We start from the raw sequence: 19,305 nt of genomic DNA, 5'->3' as shown, positions 1-19,305 counted from the left end.
CTGAGATAGTAACAGGGACGCGCTTATTGCCCACGCTCCATCCAGTTACTGAGGGGTTGCGCAATCAGAGGGGAGGCTGAGCTCGTCGCTGCCTCACCTCTCGTCTCTTCCTGTATTTGCAGCGGAGCTCCGCAAATTTGGCGATTTTGACTATAAAAATGATTGGAATCGTAAATAAATGACATTTTTTAAAGATATTTTTTTTATTAGTAACAGCTATTTTCATTGGAGTATGACCACACGTCCCTGGTGCAAACAAGGAAAATCCTTTTTGAGTGCTGGTTGCTTGTCGCCAAGTTTTGGGCAACACTTTGATCCATTGTGTCTGGTTAAATCTCTCAAAAGCAACACAACTTCACACGATTTTTTTTGTTAATATCGGACCATCTTAACAGGAGCAATAATTGGCCATCCTCCGCTGCAGACAGACAAAGCTGACGCATCAACGCCGTCAACCTTTCATTGGAAAGTGTTCAAAGAGTACCTCGTGGGGAGTCCGGATGGCTGAGAGGGACTCGCAGTGGCCGTGCTGTAAGAATGTAACAAATTCGACCCCTTCAAGGCGCACATTTGGGGGAAGCCACGTCCCCAAATTATCCTCGCAGGCAATACTAAGAGACGGACCTCGACAACCGAACGAGCAACTTTGAGCCAAAGCGAGCACCAAACACCGGCGTGAAAAGCGCGAAGCGAACCCCTCCCGGCGGCAGAGTGGAGGTGGCGACGAGAGACGGACAGACGCCGTCACAGAGAGACAGAGAGAGAGAACTTCCAAGTCAGAGACCTGCAGCGGCTGCTCGGGAGCGAAGCTGGGCTTTGGCAGCAGAGGAGGTTTGGGCTTAGGGAGCGGCTTGGCGCGAGCGGCCTCGGGGGAAGCGGTGGCCACCATCCCAGCGGCGGGGAACCCCGCGGCGCCGGCGGGCGACTCGCCCGCTCCGTTCCGCCCGGACCAAGTTACCGGATGCTCCGAGTCCGTCGCGCCCTCCGCCCAGCGGGCCCCATCGTCGTCCGGGCCGCCGTCCGGGCCGTCCCCGCGCCCGCCGGCGGCCCCGTTCTCGGGCCTCGGCCGCCCGTCGGCCCCCTCGGCATCCGCGTGCGCCCGTCGGGACGGGCCGCTGCCGTCGACCTGCGCGTAGGGGTTCATGCTCGCCAGCGTGCCGTCCCCGTCCCCGTCCGACGTCTCGTCGCCGTCCATCACCAGCTCGAGGGTCTTCTTGCCCGAGCGCGTGCCCGAGCGCAGCGCCGACGTGAGCGCCGCCAGCTGCTTGCGCGGGAACTTGATCTTGAACTTGGACCTCGCGCCCGCGCCGTCCTTGGCGGGCGGCTGGTGCTCGGCGAGGCTCGCCGATGGCTGGGCGGCGGCGGCGGCGGCGGCGCCGTCGTGGCTCGCTCCGTGCTCTCCGGGATGGGCTTCTCGCGAGGCCTCCGTTTCCTCGTCCCGCTCCTCCGGCATCGCGGGCGCGGTCACGCGCGGCGACGCCGGCGCCGGCTCCTCCGCGGCCGCGCGGGCTGCCTCCCGCTCGTTGTACTCGAAGCTGCTTGAGTCGTCGTCGTCGTCGTCGTCGTCGTCCTCCGTCTCATCCTCCTGGTACTCCTCGAGGTCTTTCTCCTCGAAGATGGTCGACAGCCGCTTGTAGGCCGAGCGGATGTCCATGGGCTCGTCGAAGATGACGATGAGCGGCTTCTTGTCGCGCAGCGCCACCTCGGGCACCGGGGCCGCCTCGCCGCTCCCCGCGTCTCCCCCCGATTCCACCCGCGCGTCCTGATGACCTCCGCCTCCTCCTTCTCCTCTTCCTCCTCCTCCGCCGCCGTCGCCGCCGCCGTCGCCGCCGCCCCCGGCTCCAGGGCTCCCGTCCCCTCCTCCGTCGTTGTCTCCATCGTCCTCCGGCGGCTTGCAGGTGAAGGTGAAGGTGGTGACGCCGTCGCCGCCGGCAATCGCCGCCGCCTCGTCGTGCGTCACGGCCTGCACGTGGCTCTCGCGGATGAGGAACGCCAGCTTCTCCTTGACGGCGCCCGGCGACGGCTCGCCATCCTCGTCCGTCGACTCCGACGTGATCTCCTCGATGTAGCGGATCGTGATGGTCTTGGGTGCCTGGGCTCGACGGTCCACGACGTCCTTCTCCTGGAACACCACCTGGCTGCGCCGCGTGTCCCCGCCGACACCGCCGGCCCGCTCGGGAGTCCTGCCGCAGCTCGGGGCCTTCCGGCCTCCCGCACCGTGGCCCGAAGAGAAGTCGGTGATCTCCTCTTCGAAGGCCACCGCCGGTTGAGCGTCTTTGACGCTCGAATCTCCGCCCTGTGTGAGAAAACACGCCCCAGGCTTTGGTGAGATTGTTTCGTGATATAACGTCCGAAATCGAATTATGTGAATTTACAACAACGATTTGAAAGACCTGCACGTGTGGAAGACCCCCCCATTCGAACGTGCAGTTGCCACTACTTTTTGGATTTCTCTCCGATGTGCTTTCGGGCTTGTGCCGCGATATCATGGGACCTTTTTGCCAGTATCAAAGTATTAAGAGTAAGAATAGGTTTTACTCTGCCTGGCAATAAAGCAGGTGTTAAGATGTTCAAACACCAAATAGAAAAACATTTTGCAGACTTGAGTCCTTGCAAAAGGTTTATATTTGGTGTTTGAACATCTTAACGCCCGTTTCATTGCCAGAAAGAGTAAAACCTATTCTTACTGTACATACTTTGTACCGCGACGGCCGACGTTTCGCTCCGCGTGCTGCCACCTTCGTCAAGGAAACCGGCCGTAATTTTAGTTCCCGAGGAAGCTCACAGCACGCACCGTGCGAGGGGGGTCGCGACCTCTCGGGGGGGGGGGGGGGGGAAGGAGCCGGAGAGCGCACCCGCGAAAACCTACGGCAGAAGTAAACCGTTTAATACGCAGGCTTTCGCGACCAATGCACATGCATTATGTAAGTTGATCACCATGTAGAGCTCACAAGTGATGTCAACGCATCTACCCCTCTATTTAAGGAACGAAACAGGAGGATTTCTCCACAAATCTGGCTGTCGCGAAACATCGCACTTAGATTGTAAATGTCGAAATGACTTTGCTCTCCAACACACCGGTGTGCTGTACTCGCAACGAATTCGCACGTTCTGTTTACGTGACAAACCTTACTAATTGGCTGTGCCGGGTGGTGACGGGTTTAACGACACATTTATATATTTAACCCAAAAAAACCTCTATTACGGAAGTAAACTGTTGAGTTGCCGTCAGCTACATCCCCACGTACGCATGTCGAGCTTCTTTCGCGCTGTACGTAGCCAACCGTGCTAATCGGAGGTGTGGCTGGCGATGCCAGAGAGAGCGAAGCGCGTTTTCGCAGTCGGCGTCCACGGCACGACAGCTGGGGGCATCGCGCCGTGTGGTGGTGCAGTAACCCAGGAGGGGGATAACACCGGCATTCGTCAGAAACCCTCTCAACGGTCTCCCTTACCGTAACCTCCACAAACTGCGCTTCACGCGCGCCAAACGGTTTCGAAAATGTGAAGCCCTTCCAAAATGCTGGATCGTAAGCGTGCACCGCTTACGGTAACAGTAAGCAGCAGCAGCAGTGCCAACGCGGCTAGATCTGCGAGCCGGTCGAGTGTCGAATTTGCCTGCAATCTTTCCAATGCTCCTAGACAGAGTTGCGGTGAACACAGATCGAGGCGATGAGCTCAGAGCCCCCCCCTTGATCAACAAACGCTGAGGCTTGCAGGCAGATGGACCAAGGCGAGCGGTGAACGCGCACACCGGCCACGCAGCTCAATGCAGCGTGCTTCTCAAGCTGTTGGTATGGCGCCCCCCCCCCCCCCCCCCCCAGTGGGTGCCTGTGCCCCCCACCCACACGACAACTCACACCCACCACCACACACCGCCCCCCCCCCCCCACCACACGTGTTTGATGTTGCGTAATAGTGTGTTTTGTCGCTACACTGAGACGCCGATGTCCTCTGCAGCCATTCACAATGCCCCCTGCATTCTATCCATGTCGTAGCGCAAGCCCCCTCCACCTCTGCCCTCCTCTAAATGCGCACGCAAGCCCCTGGGGTCCAGGGGTTGAGAACCGCTGCTTTAATGTGATACTTGAGGTCCCCCGCTCTTGATCCCCTCTGGGTGCCCTCTGGGTCCCCTCTCGATCCCTTCCAGGTTCCCTCTCGGTCCCTTCTCGGTCCCCCCTCGGCACACGGCAGCCCCTGGAGTCACTGTCGCTGCAGTCCAGCACGGCGGGGCGAGGGCTCATGTCGAACCACAGCGAGACGGGGGGACAACTCGGAACACAACTCGGAAGCACAAAAAAAAACGCAAGCAAGGACTGCAAATGTGAGAAAAAAAACAAATTCATTTTTGGAGCAAAATTAAAAATGTATACACAATGTGGTGGAAGATTGTGGTTGTGGAAATTATGTGCAAGCTTCATAGAATTCGATTGGTTTTCTTGTTGGTAACCTCAGGTCTCTGGCATAAAAGAGATGTGTTGATTATCTTAAGATGGACTGGTGTTGTGTTGTCAACACATCTGACCTCATTTAAATAAATATAAACATTTTCAAAATCAAACCAAATCAAATTCATTTCGTCACCAATGACAACCTCCAAATCTTCAAGTCCAATGAATTAGAGATTAACCCCGAGCCATATAAACCCTAAAGGTGCGTGTATATTATTCACATTTATAAACATAGTGAAATAGAAACTCTGCAATGTGCCCAACTCGTGAGAAGCTAAAAAAAAACATTAAAAAAAAAATAATTGTGGAAGGTTAACAGAAAATAATATAATGCGCGTTTGGAAATGTGCGAATGATATAGACTTTATCTGACGGTCACGAATTGTAATTCAAATACAATTGGAAACAAATCTTTGACATCAATGCACACTTGGCTCCAAAAATGAATCTTGCGTTTGAAAAAAAATACGAGTTAGTGTCGACGATCGTTAGGGAGGAGGTTAGCGAGGTCAGGGCTGCGATGAGGTGCATTAATGTGCAGGGCCGCCAACAGGGGCACAGCAGGGCATGGAACGGACACTCGCCTGCTCCTCGATGCTGAGGGTAAAGAACTGAGGAGGGTAAAGACAGAGAGACAGGCAGACAGAGAGACAGGCAGACAGACATACAGAGGTGACAGCTTGAGATGAGAGACAGAGCAATCAGGACGTTCAAAGGTAAATCCACCGTCGCGTTTCTCACCAATCGCCACTTCGTTGATTTACCATTTGTGATGGCCAGGTCGCGATCTGAAAAAGGAGCTAGACTATAGCTCAGCAGGGCCTTAACCGGTAAAATAAAAAAAATCGTTTAGTTCTCGTCGCGCATACCAAGCGCAGAGGTTTTGTTAGAATCTCCAGAGAGGTGGTGACGACGGCCACGTGGGTCAGGGGTCAGGGGTCGGAGCACTAAGACAGCACGGCGGATGTCCTGGGTTTGAATCCAGGTGTCGCCCGCCCACAGTTAAACAAGTCGCTTCTGAAAAATAAGTTAATACTTCAGTGGGCTTTACCTGGTTAAGATAAACAAAATAGTTAACTTTATTTGTATATATATATTTTTAAAGTGATTTGTTTACTTTGCCTACACTTTGGACTCCTGCCGTGTTTTTGTATTGTTTGTTGTTGTAACGTTCTCACCTGCCACCTTACTGAACACATCTGTGAAAAAGGAGCTTCATGGCTCATCGGATTCCTCCAGTATAAATTAATAAATATTCGGATTCTGACGATTGTGTGCCTCTCGTTTCAGTACCACTGGATATTCATCGACGGAAATACGACTCCACTTACCCGGCTTACTCGCATCATCGAATCCGAAATATTGATTCTGAGAGTGAGGTCGATTTCATGACAGATCCTCGAGGCAGCATCGAACGCCCCACAAGTGGCTCTCAGTGGGCTACCAAGGGGCCTTTCTCAGCGGGGCCCTATCTCTTACGCAACAACACGACACACTGGCTTAATGCAGACCTGATGCCTCGTAAATAGGCATCTATTTGGCGGTTGAACGTCTGAACACCTGTACTGTATTCATGCCAAAAGGGATAAAAAGCCATTTTTACATTTGGTTATCATCTCGATACCGGCGTAAGGGTACCGCGTAGCTATACGTGACGCATGTTGTATTAATAAACAATGCTGCCACACCGCAGCAGTCAGAGAATAACACCCCGAACATCCCTGGGTAATAAAACCACGCCGCGTTAAGACGTTCCCGATAGAAACGATGCCGCAAGCAGCGGGTAAAACAGGAATTTCTTAAAATTGGCAGCTGCTATTGGTGAATTTTCACAGAACTGTGTCACCATGCTTCAGGGAAGTTGTCCTCAACGCTGTCAATCCACTGCTGGATGAAGGCCTCCTCACGCTGAACTCATCCATCACGGCCTTGCGATTCCACAATCCATCTCATTGCCACTTCGTCGTTGTGAGCCTCTTCGAGTCGTCACCCATCCATCCCTCGTGGTCTCGCCATCCCACGATCCATCCCTTCCCTTCACGGGTTAATTTCACTTCTCCATTTCCACAGTGGTTGTCCTCTCGGGTGCATTCTCCATCACCAATCTCATCGTCCCTTCTTAAGCGACGTCGCGGCCTGCCCAGGAACACTTCACCTCTCCTTAAGCCTCAATATGAGGCCTCCGATTTTGCATCTGTTATCTGATGCACATGGTCCTCTCTCTCGCTGTCTCTCGGTGCGATTGCAATCACATCTATTTTTAATATTTTGGTTCCGTTGCCTTCCTCACGTTCCAGACGATGCGTAGGCCCAATAAAAACAGGGTCCTGGAAAGTGGTGCAATTGAGGGTCTCTCAAGCCTCAACTCAGCTGTCAGTTGAGACAAAACAACTCCCCCCCCCCCTCCCTATTCTCTAAATTACTATTTTGGACGAGATTTGCGCGCCACACCCAGGCCGTGAGCATTCCAACGTGACATCAAAGGCGGAAAGATTCTCATGACATCAAAGAAAATAATTCTCCTGCACGTTTAGAAAACCTTCGGCAAGGACAGGAGGCGCCAGTGGGCGGTGTTTGCCCCAACCTGTCAAACTGGGAGCTGTTTTTGCTCGGAGCAAAATTTCCTTGGATTGACTCAACAGACGTCGGAGATGAATGAGAGCACTCATCCTCCACGCTCGCCCGAATGGGGCAACACTCTTGCTTTAAGTTTTGTCACAATGCGATTGTTACAATCTGCAAGCCTTGGGCTGGCGAAAACGTGTATGCCTCCAATTAGCGCAATCGAAAAATGAATTGCATTTTTTTTTTATCAAGGTCATACAAATGTGGCGTTGAAATTGAGTTACAAGCCAGCTCTGGTCAATCCACTGCTGGATGACGGCCTTCCCAACCATCACACCACACAACAAAACTGACAAAATTACAGATTGCTTCGTTACTTTTTACGTTCAGCCATTCCAAACCGCTCCAACGTGCTCTCGTCAGCCTCTGTATTCCGTCGTTTAGAATCCGGTCTGCTTTTAACGGCTGCAATGGGCTCACATACTCTGCTGTGTTTTCCCAGTTGTGACCCTCCGACAGATGTCTCTAATCATTCAGTTACAAGGCCACTAACTGATTGTGATTTTGTGGCCTCACATCCCCATGGCTTAAGAGAAAGAGACAAATTAGTGCCTTTTTAATTATTATTCCATTTCCCAGCCTTGGCTTAGACAAATAGTCCATCGGCTCCCACCATGCGCTTGCATCGCACGGCTATTTCTGGAAATGCCGGTGGGAGATCAAGCACCCCCCCCCTGCCACTGGCGTGTAATAATTATCGAAGGCTGCATTAACCGGGCATCCAAGGGCCGAGCTAAAGATCGGGGTATAACGGTGCATTAATGTACAGCGTCGCCTCTCTCTCTCTCTCTTTCTCTCGGAGCCTCCGAGAGATAATAATCCGGTCTCTGGGTAGACACGCGATGTGACGACGCACCCGCAGTGCGTGACCCATTGAGGGCTCCGACGGGGGGAGGGGAGCGCGTTGTCCGTGCCGGGCTCCGGGGTCGCGTTAATGTCACGCCATTTTATTGTACTTTGGTATCCTTTGCCATGGAATTTTCGTATACATTTTATTATTATTGTTGTTATTAAATAAGAGCTCAATACAGAATGCGGAACAAAGGGGGGAGGAAGGGTTACAAGCAACCTTGCAAGCGACAAACCGGGGGTCAGGTGCCCCTCCGGGTAGGGACCAGGAAACGTTGCCCTGGGGTCACCGCCCTCCTCACATGGGGGGGGGGGGGGGGCAACGATCGGGAGTGGTTATTATTGTTGTTGTTACTAAACTAGTTTTTATTTTATTTTACCACGTAAGGACCACTGAGCTCTCTAGCTCTCTTTTCAGAAGTGGCCTGGCGATCACAAATTACATCGCTCAACGAAGCGGCTTATCATCATCATCACGTGGGAATTCACAGCAGCCAAAAACCCAGGAGAGGCTCACCCGAGTCTCAAGACTCGCGCTTTCAAGAGGGCCCTGCGCTCCACCTTCCCAGCAGCGTGGAACGACGTTGCTGCTGCCTGTTGCTGCTACTTGCTGCTCCTTTCTGCTATTGCTGCTGCTACTGCACATATTCTGAACGAGTAATTTGCAGGTGCTTTTTTTGCATTGGGATGTTGGGCCAATGCCAAGTTATAATGGATGGGTTCGAACAGAAAAACTTAAACCTTTTGCAAGGAATCGTGTCTGCATTAACCGCACACGGTACTTGTGGTGAACAGGTAAACAACAAACATGCTCTGATAATATATAAAACCTATTCTTTTTTTCCATTATTTTGGTCCTGGAAAAAAGGTCCCATAGATATAATGTATGGGTTGTTGTTGTTTTTATCTATGGAAGGAAACCATAGAAGACCCTTGCAGAACATGGTGAGAAACTTATAGACTCCACACAGCGAGGCAACCAGAGTAAGGAATCGAACCCAGGCCCCTCTTGCTGTGAGGCACGAGTGTTAGACCACTGTCCCTACCCTGCCACCCATACACTCCACTTGATTCTCACCTGACACTCAACAAAGGAATGCATTCGCTCACTCACCCATCCGTTAATGCATCTACAGTGGTGGAGCATGTGGTTTGGCATGGGCCCCCCTGGTGCAAGGAACGAAATGGGCCCCCCTCCATCCCCACCCCCGTGTCCGCAGCATGCACTTCTGGGCCCCTCCACCCCCATGGGCCCCTCTCTGCGGCTGCACTGGCTGCACACTCGCGTAGCTACGGCAACGGGTTTCAGAACCGGGCTGGCTGACTGGCTGACTGACCGGCCGGGTGTCTTACGGAGAAATGACCGCTGCTCGCTCGTTGCCGGTTTCACGGACGGCGACGACGAGCGTCTCAACTGATGCGCGTGAGCGGACGAGAAACACGCCTCCATAAATAACACGTGGCTTAGAAAACCGCCCGTGAAATCTGGAATTAGCACAACCCTGCGATTAATATCGAAAAATATTTACCCTGGACGGGCTCATGTTTTGAGGAGGGCTCTACGAGGGAAGTTTGGCTAATTCTGCTCTGAAAATAATTTTTGCCTGTGGGAGGAAAGCAGATGACCCCGAGAAAACACGCCCGATAAGAATAGTTTTAGAATTTGGCACAGATAGGCCCTCTGAGGATCCCATTTGCTGTACTGCCTCCGGCGAGCAGCGCGTTTGCCCTGCAGGAAAACGCGTTGGATACAACACAGCTGCATCGCTGCAATGATCTGCCTACCCCGGCTGAACACAGCTGTAGGTTGCAAGTGAGCATTACCAGTGCACCCGCAACACGTTAGCATTCCTTACGCAAGTGTCTGATCTACACAAAATGGCGTGCCAACTTGGGTGTAATTTCTCCCACGGGACATTCATTATCACTACAGTAAAGGTGCTGCCTTGCAATTGCTTACTAATGCCACTCCTGACAGAAGGGCCTTCCACTCGAGGGAGCTAAAGACGACCGCTCCCCAGAAGGCACTTGGCCTACTCTTCCACGCTAGGCATACGTCTCGGAAGCAGTGGGAGTGCCCGCAAACAGACACTGGACAAACTGTGGCGTTTCTTATACCGCTGGGAGGATCAAGGCGGGGGGGGGGGGAAATTAATAAACGCTCTCATTTGCTTCAACCACTGCGCCGGGAGATGGAATCGAACCAGTGACCTCTGGATTGTCCAATGCGTGGAGACCCGTTGCACCACAGCAGCACAGTAGAGTGGAGAATTTGAAACGGTCTGAAGAATCACAGCAGACTCAGCTTTCACCTCTCAGCAGCTCTGCGAATCCACCCTCCGCTTAACGCATGTGTGTACGTATGGAAATGTTGAACTTCTTTCGGATCGTACGTAGCCGACCGTGCTAATCTGAGATGCATTTCAGTACCTGCACTTCGATGGTCATGTGACCTGTTTGACCGTCGTCCTCTAGTTTCGAGCTGGAGCCAGGAGGCGGCGGGGTCTGGCTGTCCTCTTCCGATTGGTTGGCTCGCGTGTCCACTGCCAACTTGTTGGCCTTCATTGTTGTCACACGAGAAATAACAACAAAAAACAAACACACGATCAAAACGCCGTTCTCTCTTTGACCTTCGCTTGGGCCTTCAAAGTGCTCTTACTTACGAAAAACATATATATAAACCAAACCGTGGGATTCCTCGGTTTGACCAAAGTTGTTGCCCGACGAAGCCGTCTGCTAATGACGGGGGATGGTCGGAAAAGTCACGATCAGACGAGCCGAGTGAAATAAACACCTCTACAAGTGCTTACACGCACGCCGGGAACGCGCCGACCGACCTCGTCACATCTCGGGGGCGGCTGAGCAGGCCTCGGCCTACACAGCGCTCGGATGGGCGACCGCCACGCACGAACGGCTCGTCTCCCCCTCACCTTGCGGTTCAGGAAGAGGACCTCGGCTGGCGTGGTCCTCACGAACTTGAAGCCTTTGCCGCTGCGTGGCGGTGGGGGCGGGGGGCTCATGGTGGGGGGCGGGGGGATATCCGCGTCCTCCGCCTGCTCCGTGGCCTCCGCCGGCACCGCCCCGCGGAGGGCGGACGAGCGGGACGCCCTCCCCGTCGCTGCTCGCAAGCGATGAGCACGGAGCACGGAGAACGGAGCGTGGAGAACAGAGCACGGAGCATGGGGAGCGGAGGTTGGAGCACAGAGGGAAAAGCGGGGCAGAGAAACAGCACAATGTGGGCGTCAATTCCTAGGACGCAGACGGCCGCGCTAACGACATTACCCTGTTATGCGCTGCCCTGATATCCGCTGCCCTGTTATCCGGGAGCGTGGAGTGGTGGCTCTGCAGGTTGGTGCGCTGCACCGCAAACCCGGCGACCAATCCGCACGTCCCTCTGCCGACACCCACTGACCAGCGTGGTGAAGTATGGTCAGACAACCACCGGCTCTGATCGCTGCTTCCGCAGCACTGGGCTACAGGGCATGTGCAGCGTAGCCACCAGCGCCCTTTTAATCTGTTCACTTGTGGTCCCAAATAAACAGACTATTGTTATTTAACATCATCATCATCATCAACGTCGTCGTCGTTAACATCACAAACTTGGTGACTCCTTGCTGATCTCATCAAGGAGCACAAACCATCACGCCAACTCCGTTCGTCCTCGCAGCAGCAGCTTTCAGCTCGCCGTCGAACAACAACGGTGGTTAATGGTGGGTCGCCGGGTTCGTAGCGCAGTCCATCTCTTCTCTAGCCCATGCCGCGCCCGTTTAGCTCCCTCGATCCGGCCGAACAAAAGCTGTTTCGGCATGCGGTGGCTGGGCATGCGGGCTACATGACCCAGCCAACGCAGCCTTGCCCGCCTGAGGAGCTCACCGATGGGACCTTGCCCAGATCTTTCAAAGATTTGTGAGCTTCTCACACAATCCAGCCTGGTTAAACCCAGGATAGGCAGAGGCCAGCCTAAATGTTTCTAACCGGCGAAGATGTTCCACGCATATACACACACACCTACATACACACACACACCTACATACACACACACACCTACATACACACACACACCTACATACACCTACATACACACACACACCTACATACACATACAACAACCGCCATTCGCCACTAAGTGGCGGTGACGTCACCACGACGCTTGTGCCAGCCCATGTGCACCTTGAGGCCACGTGAAGTGTCGAACGCCCACTGGCAGGAGGTCACGGGGCAGACCCAGGTGCCACGGGTCGACTGACTGAGATGACTGAGATGACTGGCTGATGCACCACCTGTGCCCCCCCCTACTGTGCCAACCTGCTGTGCCCTAGCCACCCGGCGCTCCGCTCGTTGTTGTGAGCGTCGCTTCTCCGCCCTCCGTTGTTGTTGGAGGGCGACTACCTCCAACTGCCCAGTAGCATCCTTCACGAGCCTCCTCCACAGAGGCCGATCTTGACACCGCTGGTACCAGTCATCGGCAAGTCCACTCAGCTCCACGTCCTCCTGTACCACATCACTCCATCTTTTCTCTAGCCCGTGCCGCACCCATTTAGCCCCCTCAATTCGGCCGAATAAAAGCTGTTTCGGCATGCGGTGGCTGGGCATGCGGGCTACATGACCCAGCCATCGCAGCCTTGCCCGCCAGAGGAGCTCACCGATGGGACCTTGCCCAGATCTTTCAAGGATTTGTGAGCTCCTCACACAATCCAGTCTGGTTAAACCCAGGATGGATCGTAGGCAGGCCAGCCTAAATGTTTCTAACTGGCGAAGATGTTCCATTAGGGGAGTCCACGTTTCGCAAGCGTAGAGAAGGGAGGGAATGACCTGAAGCTTAGTGCGGAGCGACAGACCAGGTAGCTTCCACACAGCGTTACACAACCGATGAAAAGATATTGCCGCTCGACTGATTCGGAGTGAGACCTCTGCTGTTAAACTGGAGCCGGTCACACACACACACACACAAACTTACACACACACACACCTACATACACACACACACACCTACATACACACACACAACAACAACAACAACAACCGCCATTCGCCACTAAGTGGCGGTGACGTCACCACGACGCTTGTGCCAGGCTATGTGCACCCTGAGGCCACGTGAAGTGTCGAACGCCCGCTGGCAGGAGGTCACGGGGCAGACCCAGGTGCCACGGGTCGACTGACTGAGATGATTGGCTGATGCACCACCTGTGCCCCCTACTGTGCCAACCTGCTGTGCTTTAGCCACCCGGCGCTCCGCTCGCTGTTGTGAGCGTCGCTCCTCCGCCCTCCGTTGTTGTTGGAGGGCGACTGCCTCCAACTGCCCAGTAGCATCCTTCACGAGCCTCCTCCACAGAGGCCGATCTTGACACCGCTGGTACCAGTCATCGGCAAGTCCACTCAGCTCCACGTCCTCCTGTACCACATCACTCCATCTCCTCTCTAGCCCGTGCCGCGCCCGCCTAGCCCCCTCAATCCGGCCAAACAAAAGCTGTTTCGGCATGCGGTGGCTGGGCATGCGGGCTACATGACCCAGCCATCGCAGCCTTGCCTGCCGGAGGAGCTCACCGATGGGACCCTGCCCAGATCTTTCAAGGATTTGTGAGCTCCTCACACAATCCAGTCCGGTTAAACCCAGGATGGATCGTAGGCAGGTCAGCCTAAATGTTTCTAACCGGCGAAGATGTTCCACTAGGGGGGTCCACGTTTCGCAAGCGTAGAGAAGGGAGGGAACGACCGTGGCCGAGAAGACCTGAAGCTTAGTGCGGAGCGACAGACCAGGTAGCTTCCACACAGCGTTACGCAACCGATGAAAAGATATTGCCGCTCGACTGATTCGGAGTGAGACCTCTGCTGTTAAACTGGAGCCAGTCATAAGCACACTGCCCAGGTATGGGAAACTCTCCACTCTCTCCACAACTGCCCCATCACCGATTGGGAGTTGTGGGGGTGGAGTGTCCGATGGTACAAAATACCCAGGCAGGTGCTTAGTTTTGGTGGGGCTGATGGTAAGGCCCCACCTCTTAGTGTCACGCTCCAGTCTCAGCAGCAGCGTCTGCAACTCCTCCTCTGACTGAGCAGCTATTACCAAGTCATCAGCATACATAACGTGGTTGAGCAATAGGGAGCCATCCCTTGACCGCACCCGGGCATCGATTAGCCTCCCATTATATCTGTACCATATGGAGATTCCCCCGGTACAGCTATTGAAGGCTTCACGAACTACGTGGTCAAAATAGATGTTAAATAATGTGGGAGCCAGAGGACATCCCTGTCGCACCCCAAGGTGTACAGGGAATGGCTCTGACTCCCGGCCACGTAGTTTTACCCGGGCCCGCTCACCATCATGAAGGTCCTTAATGATCGTGAGCAGAGGGTCAGGTACTCCAAAAGCACGAAGAACGACCCAGAGCCCAGGCCTACTGATGGTATCATAGGCCTTGACCAGGTCAATAAAGCAGAGATGTAGGTCTTGTTGGAATTCCCTACACCTCTGCTGTAGCAGACGGACAGAAAATATGGCATCTGTGCAGGACCGCCCTTTCCTGAAACCGCATTGGGGCTCCGCAAGCCTCTCCTCAGCGTGCCTGGCAAGGCGATGTTGAATAATCCTTGCCAGGACCTTTCCCGGCACACTGAGGAGTGAGATGCCCCTGTAGTTGTTACAGTCTGTGCGGTCCCCCTTCTTAAAAAGGGGGACCACCAGGGCATCCTTCCAATCCTGCGGAACCCGTCCAGTGGTCCAGACTGTTGTTATGATGTCATATAGGGCAGTCTGTGCACAAACGCCACCCTCCCTCAGCATTTCGCTTGGGAGATCATCTCTGCCCGCTGCCTTTCCTGGTCTCAGACTCCGGATCGCCTTCAATACTTCCTCAGCAGATGGCACCTCAGCCAGCCACTCACAGGGGGTGACTTCATCCAATATTTGAGGCACCGCAGCCTCAGCAGGGTCATCCTCACTTTGTGCCACGATGTTTTCCTGGCTGTGGGATTTTCCCTCCCCCAGGACCTCACCGAAATGCTCAGCAAATCTGCGAACCTGTTCCTGGGGGTCGGAAATTGGATCACCGTTTTTTCCCCTAATGATGGTAATAGGTGTGGCGCTGCAGGTTACTTTTTTGATGGAGTTAAATAGCGATTTGTGATCACGGGCCACTGAGGCAGACTCCATCTCCTCAGCAACCCGCGACCACCACCCATCCTTGCAGCGCCTCACGGCTCTCCGAACCTCCGAGCGAAGGCTGCGGTAAGCCTCCTCATTCTCTGACGTGGGATTCTGTAGCCGATGACAGTGGGCCTGTCGCTTTTTCTCAACCATCCTGAACAACTCCTCTGTCATCCAGGGTGTCTGGGGAGGTCTGGACCGCGTACCCAAAGCAGCCATTGCAGCTGCATGAGTCACATGCAGCTGCATACACACACACACACCTACATACACACACACACCTACATACACACACACACACCTACATACACACACACACCTACATACACACACACACCTACATACACACACACCTACATACACACACACACACCTACATACACACACACACACCTACATACACACACACACACCTACACACACACACCTACATACACACACCTACATACACACACCCATCTACATACACACACACACATCTACATACACACACACATCTACATACACACACACACACACCTACACACACACGACTCAGCGGCTATCGATCGGTGCGGGGGCGGTTTTCTCACCGGTGAGTCCGGTTGCCTTGCTGCTGGTTTCGTGCGACGGCTCGTCGAGATCTTTGGCGAAGCTCACGCGCCGATTTCCGGTGTCCTTCTTCTCCGGCGTCTTTTTCGCATCCGCCGCCGGCTTCCCCTCGCCGCCAGCGGCGGCGCTGGTGCTTTCCGCCGCTCCAGTGTCATCGCGCTCGCTCGCGCCCGTGGGGGCCGCCCGCACGGTTGCCGGGGGCTCCTCCTCCGCTTCAAGCCCGCGCTCCGGAACGTCGGACACTTGCGTGAGGAACACCGTGATCGTTTCCACCTCCGCCCTGTCAGCGCGTTCGGGGTCGCTCCCCACGCTCTCCTCCGCCCCGGAGGCCCCGCTCGGAGTGACCTCCGACCTCCTGACCTCTGACTTCCTGACCTCCTCTGACCCGTTCACCTCCGTTCTCGTGACGTGCACAGTTCTGTTCTGGACAACGACATCCGAAAGCGTCGTAACTTCCATTGTTGATGTCACTGCTTGCGGCTGCTGCTGAAGCTGCAGCTTCTTCTCCTGTTCCTGCTGCTGCTTCTGCTTCTGCTGCAGCTGCTTCTGCTGTTCCTCTTGCTGTTGCTGAAGCTGCAGCTGCTTCTGCTGTTCCTCTTGCTGTTGTTGAAGCAGCTGTTGCTGCTGCTGCTGCTGAAGCTGCTTCTGCTGTTCCTGCTGCTGATGAAGCAGCCTCTGCTGCTGCAGAAGCTGATTCTGCTGTTCCTGCTGCTGTTGAAGCTGCTTCTGCTGCTGCTGCTGAATCTGCAGTTGCTTCTGCTGTTCCTGCTGCTGTTGAAGCTGCTTCTGCTGCTGCTGAATCTGCAGTTGCTTCTGCTGTTCCTGCTGCTTCTGCTGCTCCAGCTCCTGCTCTTGCTGCGACAGCATGCCCCGGTGGCTGCTGGCAAAGTGTGGCACGTACGCGTCGCACTTGACAACCTGATCGAGGTCCGGTTCAGGCTCAGCAGGCGGTGGCTTCTCTGGCTCGTTTACCGGGGTTCCTTCGACGACGGACCTGCAATTGTTTACAGATGGGGGGGGGGGTGACATGAAACAGCAGGAGAGATGGTGCAATTAGTCGGGCTATGTACAGCGCTTCTTTAATCGACGACTGGGCGAGGGCGTCCCCACGTCACGAGCGTCGTGGAGGCTATTTTGACCGTACTTCACCACGTTGGCTGGGGGGGGGGGGGTAGTTGGCGAAGGTGAGGGGCATTGATTCGGGAGCGTAGATGTGCACCACGCAGTAAGGGTGCCACGGAAGCAGGAAGGCTTCCTTCACAATTCTGGCAAATCGCCCGAGGAAGCTGGTTGTAATAACCAGCGAAAACGTCACCGGACTCGAATTTTAAAATGCTGTGGGGTTTCACTCTCCAACACACAACCAACCAGTGTGCTGAAGTAGTAACTAATTGACACGTGACAAACATTGCTAATTTGGCTGTGTCGGTTGGTGGTGGTGGGTTTAACGACACATTAATATTTACGCGATCTAACTAAAAAGAACCCCATTTTAATTTGAAATGTAAAGTTTGTGATTGTCAAGGTAACACCCTCCTGGTTGTATTTATTTTGCTGTCAATCTCAAGCCACTGCCAGTTTTAAAAGACGATCGCACAACATTTAGTCGGTGCAGCACAGCCATCGAATCAGAATAAATAATACGTCAATGCACCATACAACTCTGATTTATCCAGCGTAGTGTCGGCACAGATGCAGAGAAGAGGAGCAGGGGACGCTGAGCAACCAGTAAATACGAAGGGGAGTAGAAGCAGTTGAGTTCTACAACGAGACTAACAAGACTAACAAACTGGAGAGGATTGGTGTGATCCTAACAAACTGAAACTTCCCTTCTCTGTATACAAATCGAGTGGCCACCCTACTGCGCTGTGCTAACAATGGATTGTGCTGCACTTCCCACAACAACGTAGCCCCGTAGCCTGTAACACCCGTGATGCCACGGCCAACCCACCCGGCCACGTGCCCGACCTTGGTAGATTTTTTGGCAGCTCAAGCTAAATGAGGAAATACAAACACACCGATATGATGTCACACGCAAAAACGAGATTTGCACGTTTGGGAGGCGGCTGTGTGGAAATTCCATGTGCCTACGACGGGAACCAGTCTCTCTATATGACACTTGGGGTGGGGCTTCACCTGCGCAGGAGAACAAGGGTGGACGCGAGGTTGCGGCAGCCCCTGTGCAGCTCGTCCAGCTTGTGCGGCTCGTCCTTGAGGAACTTCATGGCCTCCACCTCGACGCGCAGGAGCCCTTGCATGCGCGACTGCATCATCGGGAACTGCCCTGCGGTGCCGGCGAGAACGAAAGAGATGGGGTGAACGGGAGAGAGACGGGAGTGACGTGGGGAACGGGAGAGATGAGAGAGAAGGGGGGAATGGGAGAGATGGGGGGGGGGGGGGAACAGGAGAGACGGTAAAGATGGGAGAGACGAGAGGAACGGGAGAGACAGGGGGAATGGGAGAGCCAGGAGATATGGGGGCACAGGAGAGACGGGGACAATGGGACAGACGGGGTGAACGGGAGAGATGGGGGAGTTGCGGAGACAGAAGACGGGAAACGGGAGTGTAGGAGGACAAAGTTGGGGGTGAGGGTGTGGTTCGGTTGGATGGAGGGAGGGGTCATGAGGAATGGTGTACATAGAGAATGGGTACACCGTGAGCTGACGGAAAATGAACGCCAGAACGGTTACCACATCAGATGCAACTGAAGAGCATTCTGGAAAAAAAGCTCCGACCAACCCTCACAGTCTCATTGTTCAATATAATTCGATTTTCAAAAGTTGAATTATTAAGGTCACTGTGGGTGGCCATCTGTGGAGAGATAAAAAAAATAACCCCCCCATCAAAAGTGGACTGCACAGTGGTCCACTGAAGGGAACATCGTTTATCTCTGAAGATATATCCAGGCATATGCTTGAAAAATAGGCGTTTATGTTGTGGTCCAACCGCCTCATAACGTTTTGGCCACACCATCACTCCTCTTGGGAAGGTTCCCCTATATACGTCTAAATGTTGGGATTGTGGTCTGGGGTTCATGGAGACCGAACGGGTTTATTTATTTTAATGTATTGTCCCTGTGATGATCACTTTCGGTAAAGTCACGTAGATAGGTTGAAAGAAAACAACAAAATAACAATAAACTACGACGTTTTGATCGCAACACAAGCGGTCATCATCAGGATTTTTTTTTTACGTATTCAACTTTTAGTTTTTGATTTGCTAAGTGAGGGTTTTGTTTTTGTATCGTTTGTGTAAGCGACCGGCTAATTGATGTGCAGCGTTGTGAAATGCAATTGCACAAATGACGCTATATAAAATGAAATTATAAAATAAATGTACGTGGGTTATCAACCTGTTTCCAGGTCACGCCATTCCATGTTGCTCCCCCTTGACAAACTGTCCAAACGCGTTTTCCCCGGCTAGTAATTTACAGTTATAATAATTATCTTTCCCCGTTATTTGTTATAATCACGCTAATTCCAACTTGTAACGAGCCGCCCAGTATCCGCTCGCTCTCGGAGGAGCCTGAACGTCGACGCGGAGGCGCGAGGAGCCGCTGACGACTGCCAAAGGCGGCGAGCCGGGTGCCAACAATCGCCCAAGCTCTGCGGTCCTTTACATATCGATATATTTTCGGCCAACGAGTGT

At 53.7% G+C, this 19,305-nt stretch overlaps 1 protein-coding gene across 3 annotated transcripts in view; it reads right to left on the bottom strand.

The window, feature by feature from the left end:
* The window catches only part of LOC116943873 (uncharacterized), a 146,328-nt gene that overhangs the window by 6,547 nt on the left and 120,476 nt on the right, over positions 1-19,305 (bottom strand). For 2 of the 3 annotated variants that reach the window (XM_076068133.1, XM_032957155.2), the window contains exons 12-16: positions 17,794-17,941; positions 15,639-16,651; positions 10,853-11,040; positions 10,353-10,481; positions 785-2,296 (exon numbers count right to left, since the gene is read on the bottom strand). In XM_076068133.1, coding sequence (XP_075924248.1) covers positions 785-2,296; positions 10,353-10,481; positions 10,853-11,040; positions 15,639-16,651; positions 17,794-17,941 — 2,990 coding nt within the window. The remainder of the gene's footprint in view (positions 1-784; positions 2,297-10,352; positions 10,482-10,852; positions 11,041-15,638; positions 16,652-17,793; positions 17,942-19,305) is intronic. The other variant, XM_076068134.1, reaches the window with a different exon arrangement.

The sequence above is a fragment of the Petromyzon marinus genome, chromosome 19 (genome assembly GCF_048934315.1).
Source record: "Petromyzon marinus isolate PM22_M1 ecotype Great Lakes invasive population chromosome 19, UKy_Petmar_22M1.pri1.0, whole genome shotgun sequence".
Classification (NCBI taxonomy): Eukaryota; Metazoa; Chordata; class Hyperoartia; order Petromyzontiformes; family Petromyzontidae; genus Petromyzon; species Petromyzon marinus.
Note: the sequence above shows the minus strand (reverse complement) of the source record. Positions and strands in the feature narration are given on the sequence as shown.